The sequence below is a fragment of the Stigmatopora nigra genome, chromosome 1 (assembly GCF_051989575.1).
Source record: "Stigmatopora nigra isolate UIUO_SnigA chromosome 1, RoL_Snig_1.1, whole genome shotgun sequence".
Lineage (NCBI taxonomy): Eukaryota > Metazoa > Chordata > Actinopteri > Syngnathiformes > Syngnathidae > Stigmatopora > Stigmatopora nigra.
Genome location: NC_135508.1, coordinates 13,473,426 through 13,482,730, shown reverse-complemented (window position 1 = coordinate 13,482,730; position 9,305 = coordinate 13,473,426). Strand labels below are relative to the sequence as shown.

The window sequence follows — 9,305 nt, the reverse complement described above, 5'->3', positions numbered from 1 at the left end:
TAAAGATTGTTTGGGTTTTTAATTTTTATTTTAAATTCAAATATATGAGAGAAATTGAGGTATAAACACTTCAATAATAAAGTACCAATAAAATGGACATATTACAACATACTGTTTTTTATTTTTATTTTTATTATTTCAGATTTATATTAGAGACCAACAATGCCCTGAAGTATTTTTCCAAACTAATTCCTCATATAGAGTCACAATAACTGATCAAGTGTGAATATAATATGCAAAGAGGATGCATTTTGCTTTGCATTATGTCGTTATGTTGTTTTTTTTATATTGTCTTATAGATTAAAGTCAACTCAAATTGAAACTAGTGATGAAAACACAAAATAAAATAATTTAAATGACCGATGTCTCGTGACGTCACCGTCCGCGGAAGCTGGAGTTTGTGTACGCACGCGCGTGCGATGCAGCCGTAAACACAGTGAGCTCGTCGCAAAACGCAGCCAAGCCGACGTTTTGCCTTCTGTACTGTTGTTTATTTGCTCCGATATTGTAATTTACAATTCGCAATTTAAAATCCAAAATGAGGAGGCTAGTTTGTGTTCCGGACCGGCCAGTAACAAACGTGATTTGCCAAAGAGGAGCCAGAAGATGACTTTCTTTGTCGCAAAAGTATCCCCACAATGGCAGCATACGACACAGAAGGTAAGAAAAAAAAACATGATCAAGTAAATAAACATCAATTTTCTCATGTCTTCTTACCAGTGGATCTAGCATGTACGTGTTTGATAACTTGATTTTAACCTCTGGAAGGACAATCTGTAGTGGTGGAAATGAGCCCTGACATCCACATCTGTGGATTCTGCAAGCAGCAATACAACAATTTCGAAGTGTTTCTGGCCCATAAGCAGAATGGATGCTCACTACCTCCTCGTGACACCTCAACCACTGCAACATCAGCAGCTCCCTTGCTGTCAGGTGAATATCATCCCAGGTTCTTCATCCTGGCTTTATTCCTTCACCTTTTCTTTCATCATTTATTTGTCCGTGACCTGCTCTGACCTCAATGGTATAAAATGTGAGTCAGCCATAGTTTGGGAAAACTATTAAAGTAGTTATTAAAGTCATCGGTGAAAAAAACAAACATGTATTTTAATTGCAAGGTCGCAAACACCCAAAAAGCTGCAATCTCAGTTTTTTCCAATATCCTTTAACCACAGTTTATCATGGAAAGGTAACATTTTAGTCGTCTCCCACAGTTTCCACTGACTTTTGAGCATGTTAAAAAAAAGTGATGAATCACAAATTATCTTGCCATCCTATTAAGGTGCCAGTATTGAGGTGGTTTTGGAGGAGACCTTCCAGTCGTGTGTTTTGAGAGGTGTTAAGAAGATCCTGACAAAACCCCAGAAGACCAAAAAGCTCAAAGACACGCTGACATCAAAGAGGCACAGTTGCTGTTTCTCAGGTGGGTCATCATGTCTTATCCCATTAGAACAAAACATAAAATAAACTCAGCTGAAAAGACTACTTACCATGAATTATTATTTCTATTCATTCACATTGTCCCAACTTTTGGGGGATATAACTTGCATATACAAAAAAAGCCCCAAAACAATGCACCTAAAATAAAACAAAGCATGAATAAAAAAAGTAATGATAACAAAAAAATTCCCAAAACATTTCCATTTTCTTGCAATTAGGTGGCAATTATTTATGAAATAAAAATAAAATATTCAAGGTGGCCTTAAGTGTATCACATGTATCCTTTCCTCTTCTTCAGGGTGCACGTTTAAGACGCAGTATGGCCAAAAAGACATGGAACGCCACCTTAAAACCCACACAGGTACGTTTTTGTCTCTCCCTCACTTTTAAAAGCGATCAGAGTGTTTGCACCTGTTCGTCAAGCTGTCTTTTTTCTTCATCGACACTTTCAGGCGAAAAGCCGTTTGAGTGCGAGCTCTGCCACAAACGTTTCAGCCGGCGGGACAAGCTCAACATGCACAGCCGCTCGCATACGGGCGAGAAGCCTCACAAGTGCAAACTGTGCTCCTATGCGGCGGCCGACAGCAGCAGCCTCAAAAAGCACATGCGAATCCATTACGACGAACGGCCCTTCAAGTGCCAGATCTGTCCCTACGCCAGCCGTAACTCCAGCCAGCTCACCGTGCACCTCCGCTCGCACACCGGTGGGTTGCTCATTTGCACGAGACACTGTCAACCACAACGGACAACTACATTTTAGCCACAAAATGTCAAACTAAAAAAGACTCAAAAGGTCTTAAATCCAACAATTTCAATTGAAGACCAAAGCCAAATTTCTAAAAATCCTCCTAAAATCTCATAAAAGGTCTTAATCACAATTTTGAAACGTCTTTAAAAATTGGTATTTTTTAATTTTAATACACATCAGTCTCGCTTTTTAGATTTTTGGATTTATGAAGACGCTTTAAGGCAAGGGTGTCAAACTGTGGGACGGACCATTTTATTAATAATATTTAGATTTTGTTTTGTAATCGGATAAAAAGAAATTGATCAATAGCTCTATATATTTTGTTTAAAAATCTAAAACAATGTTTATTTGTGCCAAAATATATTTTTTAATGATATTCAATATTAAAGTGGAAAACAGAACATATTTTTATATTTAATTTTAGATTTTACGAAATGATTTTTGAACTAGAAACACAAAAAGAAAAAAATGGATTAAAAATTGCAATTATTGATTGAAATAAGCGGAGAAAATCAGGAAATACAATATACATCTATTTATATTCTTCACTTAAATTTGATCCTCATACCGAAAGTTGGCACTCGTGATTTACTTTCTGGAGCCGCACAAAATTTTGAGGTAACTCAAAATTAGGACTACCTGTGATGCCTGGTGAGAATTCGTCAAACACCAGCCATCTTGAAACCTCCTACACCCCGATAAAATGCTTTTAAAAAGACAAAAACAAAAAATCGGATATTGTTTTTCTTCTTTTTGGTAAAGCTCCAAATCAAGAAAAAAAAGCTCAATTGTATCCACCGGATTTCCTCTTGCTTATTGAACGCTTTGGTGTTTTAAATCACATCATCCCGCTATTTACATCGTTTACATAGCTGTCCTTTCTCATCCTTCCTCAACACTTATGATTTATCAGCATGTACACTTGCAAGCTGCAGTTTTTCTCGAGGCGCTTTGTTTAGTCGAGTGTAAACACAGTGGTCCGATTCAAACGCATACTGGATGAACCAGTAAAAAAAGATTTGAACCTAAATGTGGTACAGTTGACTTGGTTGTCATTGTCATGTAACCAAGCCTTGGTGGTAAAGCTTTCTTTGAGCAATATGAGAAGAAATTGACGTCAACTGCTTTGGTGTTGAATGAAAGAGAACCGTGATTGGAACTGGAGTAAGGCAACGGATTGAGAGGCCATCCTTTTTGACGTCTCGTGTTGTCTCTTCCCCAAGGAGACGCACCTTTTCAGTGCCAGCAATGCCAGGCCAAGTTCAAAATCAACTCCGACTTGAAAAGACACGTTCGGGTGCACTCTGGAGAGAAGCCTTACAAATGCGACCTCTGCGAGTACCGCTGCGCCATGAAAGGTAACCTCAAGTCTCACATTCAGATCAAACACTGCACCGAGAACGCCTTCCAATGCGCTCACTGCGAGTTTGCGTGCGCCAGCAAAATGGCGCTCCGGCAGCACTCACGCCAGCACAGGCCCGTTCAGCCCGTTCAGTGCCCAAAGTGCACGTACTCTTGCGCCAGTCGAGGCGCCCTCAAAGTTCACGAAAGGATCCACTCGGAGGAGCGTCCCTTTAAGTGCGACTCGTGCAACTACGCCTCCAAACAGCGGAGCAATTTGGTCATCCACAGGAAAAGGTTCCATTCCGGCACGCCCGAGAAGGCCGGCGTAAAAAGGGCGAGCGACGAACCCCCGAAACCCATCAGCTCTCGATACCGGGCCAAACTTGAAGCTGCCCGAGCCTTCAGCTGTGACTCATGCAGCGCTTCGTTTGTGAGAGAGGACTCCCTCAGGAGCCACCGAAAACAGCACAAGGAGAGTGTCAATCCACCGAGAGTGCAAGGGACCCCCTTGACGTCCCCTCTGGCGGAAGTCCCTGTTCACGTGGATTCCTTGGTCCCTTACAATAGCACACAGCTAAAAATAATCGTCTCCTCTGCGGAAAGTCCCAACAAAATGGTTCTTTTGAGTCCCGAACACCAGGATGTGGTGGTGAACTCTGTGATCCAGCAGGTCAATCTGCTGGCACCTTTGCAGCCCCCCAGATTGTCTGAAAGCACAGACGCCACTTTGGTACCCCAGACGGTCCTTTTGACGCCGTTGTACTCCACCGAGGACAGTGATAGCCCTCTGCAGCAGACCTTAGTTCACCCGACGATAGGCGCTCAGGCATCTGGCGTCCTCCCCCAAGCTTTCATTACGTCCTGTACTGAACTGGAGGAATTGGGCACCTTGGTTCAAGAGGGTGGTGCAGAGGTGACAGTGGTGACAGAAGGGAACGTTAGCACAGTGAACTCAACATGTCCGACCGGGCCGGCCCAGGCAGGTGGGGACGGTCGAGGGCAGTGCCTTAGCATGTGACCACCGCAACATTTTCATTGGAGGCGTCATTTAAGCTACATGTTTTAGTTGTTCCCTTCATAATTCAAAACCACATTCTTTGAGATTTAAAAATAATAACTCAACAGTAGCTTGTTTATGTAATTCCCCCTTTTTAAAATGATTATTGTTAACAAAGTAAATCAAGTTATTGAGGAAGCATTTGATTCTATTAACAGTTCTTCTTCAAATGCTCCAAAATGTTATTGTACTAACATTAAATGAGTTAGGACTACAAAATGTGTTTTAGATTGGAAAGAGTGACTCTGTTTTACAAGGTTAAGTTATGTTTATTTATTTGTAGAATGAGAAGATGTTAGGTTTTGCAGTGTACAGTAAAGAACTATTTGGAAGTCAATTGTTCACCTTCGTTTTCTTGCTATGATGATTGATTTTTTAAAGCTTTTAGAATAACCAATTGATTAAGAGGTGCTGTGAAAATAGACCATGTGGACCCATGTACTCATTCATGCCAGTGGGGCCCGGGGGCTTTTTTTTTGTCTTTGACCATCAAGGGCTATTTATAAATTATTTGTAATCGTACAGTACACTTTTTGTCCTCACCTAGACAACAACATTTCTCCATAATGTAACTTAATTTGACTAATGAGGCAAAAAGTGTATTGCTACATGGATATACAGTGTTCCCTCGCTACTTCGCGGTTCAGCCACCGCGGACTCAGAGCTTCACGGATTTCTTTGGGAAAAAAAATACAAATATTACATTGAGACAACATATTTTAGTGTCCTTTTTTTGTTATAACAGGAATTTCACTCTCTCTACCCGCATTCTTAATGGTGTACTGTATACAGGGGGAGGATTCAAATTAAGCATTTTTGAAGGGGAACCCCTACTTCGCAGAAATTCACTTATCGCGGGTGGTCCCGGTCCCCATTAACCGCGATGACCGAGGGAACACTGTACTACAATTGCTCCCCATACCCAAAAGCAGTTTGACTGAGATGTTTTTAAAAACATCTACAACTAAAAAAACTGGAAAAAAAATTAGCTCTTTGCAGTGTGATTTTTATTTTTTTCCTTCATAAATTTCTTGAATGGAATAGCTGGACTGCAGTTGGCCAGATAGTCCAGAAGAAGGCAGCAGATAGATTGACACATTTCCCCTAATAGAGTCCTCAAATGCAGGCTTTTAATATTGATTTCTTTTTTCCTCAGATGAATCCATTCAGGTCCTTTTCTTTGTGCGTCTCGCAAATAGAAAATCTTCTAATGCACACAATGGCCCGACTTCCTTAAAAGCCTTGTTTCTCTGCACTGATTGATTTTTCAATAAAGTGCTGTTCTTCTAGCCTCCCATCTTTTGGCTTCTTGTTCATCTCTTGACTTCATATAGATATTTATTTTTGTTTTTAAAAGGTTAAGGTTGCACTTGAACTTGGCAGGGGATTTTTATTTCTTTTCTTTCTAATCTGGTAGTTTGTAGGGAAGGCTAATAAAATCATTTCAACATAACCTTGGTACAAAAGAACAGTTCGAATACAAGTTGAATAAGTTATATTTAGATAATTGTCCTTTTATGAGGTCAGTATTCTGTCTTTTCTATCTATTCTTCAAAATAGTGATGCACAGTTGTTAACATTTCTGCATCAAAGTGCTGAGGTTCGTGTTTTGTTTGGGCTCTTAATCTGCTACAATCAAAATTCATGGAATAATTTTGGTCTTGCCCATAGTTAGCTGGGATTGGCTCCAGCAATTCTGCCGCCCTCGTGAGGATAAGTCAAAAGGAAAATGAATGGATGACCAATTTGGTTAGGTCTATCCGACTGTTTGAAAATTGAAATTTGGCCCTTATCCACTCTTGTACTAAATTGTCCATCGTGAGGGAATACAAACTCCAATGATTGGCTATATTTTGCCTGCAATGGACTGGCAGCTAATCTGGATTGTACAAGAATTCTGACCACTTAGAAAGGAATTTCTTAGAAAATGGAGACATACTATAAGTATCTGAGAGGTGGCAAAATGTTATATGTGATACTTTAGCATAGCGATCACTGATAAGGTGCTCAAGGGCAGCCCAGAAGGTCCACAGGAGTTGCTGGTGGACCTGCTCTAAAAATAGCACCATCCTTGTTTTTTTATGTAATAACTTCTGTTTCTTATTTGATTATTGACAATAATTTTTAGGAGTCATGGGTTTGCATAGCTGAGTTAATCACTATGATAACAATGTCAAAGTTAAATTAACTGAATAGTTTGTTGTTGGTTTATTTCCATTCATATTAAGTCACCTCATGCCAAAAGATTGGTTTAGCATATTTATTCATTTTTTCTCAGTTACTTTTACCAATCTTTGAACTTGTATTCTTCCAAACCAGAACAGTACTCTTTAGGAACTACTACACTATGATATGAATTTTTCCTCCTCTGTGAAATGTGTATTCAGTGGTCCTGACTATAATTCCAGTCAATTGTTTTTCTACCTCTAGCATTCATTATTTGATTTGTCTATTCCAGAGGAATCTTGGCAATTGACGTTTGTGTGCATGAAAGCGCGCGTGTGTGTTCCTCTTGAAGGTTGCTGCAGTTTGATATTGTTTTGGCACGTCTTTACTTCCTTCCTTCCTGTGTTTGAGTGGGGTCATAAATGCCACCCCCTTCCCAAAAAAAAAGCCATTTCCACTCTCCAGCTGCTTAAAGAAATCGTAAGTTTTGCGAGATGCATTCCTCCCGGACATAAATAACGAGCACAAGCACGCCATTGAAAAAAGTGTCAACATGTCTTGATGCAGAATGACTGATCATGTGTGTTTGCATGTGACAACTTTAACTCCACCATTGTGACCTTTGCTTTGTATGCACACAATGCGCCATCTAGCCACTAAATGCCACTAATGAAATTAAGTGATTGTTGACATATTGATGGCAGTGACACTATATCTTTGCTCGACTATCAATGTAATACGACACAATGAGCCTTTATGATATGACAATTATGATTATATTTTGTAATCGTAACATTTTTATGTCCAATTTTTACAAAAATATAGGATTATATTACTTTTTGCTCATCTTGGAGTGGAAAAACTATTCTCGAAGAGCTGTCCATTGTTATTGAGCACTGTCACTAAAAGGATTTATTCAATTATTTATTAATAATTATTTATGAAAATCAATTATTGTTTTTTTTCTGTAGGTTACATTGGTTATTTTGAGCATGAATGACAAAATAAGAAAAATTGGATGGATGGACTAAAGGAAACACCATTATTTTGTTTGTTAGTTTTTTACAACTTATTGAGTGAACCCTTTAATTTTGTGCAAAACAAAGTACTACATATATTTTAGAAATCTAGGTAATCTCAATAGAATTAATACCTTTTATACAGTTCAATTGTCACCATCATGAAATCAAAAACTCTAACCGCATATTAACATATTTACATCTAAGGAAATTGGATTAAAAAAAATTTAAAAAAAATTCAAACCCTGCTCAAGCTCTGGTTCAAATGTCCCTTCTGGTTTTCCACTATTCTTTGGCCCTTTTATTTTCTGTGATTTCATTCACTTGCTCCAGTTTCTGTCAACTTTTTACTAGCACTATGAAAAGGAAAGTTAATGTTGAAACCTCGAAACAAAGTGCTGGGCTTTAACTTAAATGACAAAAACGTAACAGCGAAGTTGATTTACATCAAAAAAGCACTTCTTTCATTGTTGTTTATTCTGGTTGTCGTTGTTGTTAGACAAGTATAAAAAGTAGTTACTGCTGAATGAGAAAATGTAAAAGAATTGAAACAATGCCCCTTTTGATGATGTAGAATTTTGTGAGACAAGATTTGTCAAAATGTGGCCATTACATTTTTCACATTCATAACTGCTAATATTGATGCAAATCAACTGCTGTTCAGCTCCTTCTAGTTTTCACAGAGATGAGGTTGTATTCTCTGGACTGGTCGCCATACAATTACAAACAACCATTCACGCTCACATTCACTATTTATACTATTTAGTGCAGCTATCGAGAGTGTTTTGAAATGTGAAGAAAAGCCAGAATAGCCGCAGAAACATGAGAGAACATGCAAACTCAGGATGAAGGCTTGATTGAAGGACTGTGTTAAACACTAAGGCGACATACTGCTATTGTTTAACCTACTTCTGTATGGTAACTTGATACTTGACAAGTATGCCACCTAATAAGGTCAATTTTGGGTTTTTATCCCATTTTCTCTCCTTGTTGTTTGCAATTTGGCTTTTATGACGCGTACGTCCTTCAATGCTGATACTCTTGAAACAACATAAATGTCCACATCCGCTTTCCCGGGAAGGAAGGACTTTTTTTTATATATAATTCAGGGTTTTTAATCCAAAAATGTCGAGTAGCCTCTTTCAACGTTTTGTCTTTGTCTTTTTACCTCAGCCAACTTGTCAGGAAGCATTATCCTGATGTTCTGACTTGTTGTTGTTGCTGATTTAAGACTAAAAACAGCAATTGGAAAAGTTTGGGGGTTGTTCGGCGAAATTCTAGGAGTCAGACAATAGGCAGTGCCTTGGTGGGAACAGAAACACTGATAAAAGTCCTTTAATAGACAAAAGAATGCTACAGTATCTAGCGTGTGTGCTACCCAGTGGGCTCCTTGACTAAATGGCTGCCATTGACGGACCTGGGCTTCCATTCAATTATGATTGGACTCCCAATGACAATGCCAAATTAGTATTGACAACTAGTCCTTCTGGTTTTAATGAGTTGGATTTGTATGATTGTCAGAGGCACGCAA

At 38.9% G+C, this 9,305-nt stretch overlaps 1 protein-coding gene across 1 annotated transcript; it reads left to right on the top strand.

Annotated features, from left to right (window-relative positions):
* Positions 1 to 362: 362 nt before the first annotated feature.
* On the top strand, positions 363 to 5,369 carry zfp64 (zinc finger protein 64 homolog (mouse)). Its single transcript, XM_077731674.1, has 6 exons — positions 363 to 660; positions 769 to 933; positions 1,283 to 1,423; positions 1,739 to 1,801; positions 1,893 to 2,144; positions 3,412 to 5,369. Exons 1-6 carry the CDS (start codon positions 639 to 641, stop codon positions 4,548 to 4,550), a joined length of 1,782 nt encoding a protein of 593 aa, XP_077587800.1. The 5' UTR covers positions 363 to 638; the 3' UTR covers positions 4,551 to 5,369.
* The last annotated feature ends 3,936 nt before the right edge of the window (positions 5,370 to 9,305 follow it).

Coding starts and splice junctions, on each gene's coding strand:
- zfp64 (XM_077731674.1), top strand. CDS start 639: ATGGCAGCATACGACACAGAAG. Junction 934..1,282: donor AGCAGCTCCCTTGCTGTCAG/GTGAATATCATC, acceptor CATCCTATTAAG/GTGCCAGTATTGAGGTGGTT. Junction 1,424..1,738: donor GCACAGTTGCTGTTTCTCAG/GTGGGTCATCAT, acceptor CCTCTTCTTCAG/GGTGCACGTTTAAGACGCAG.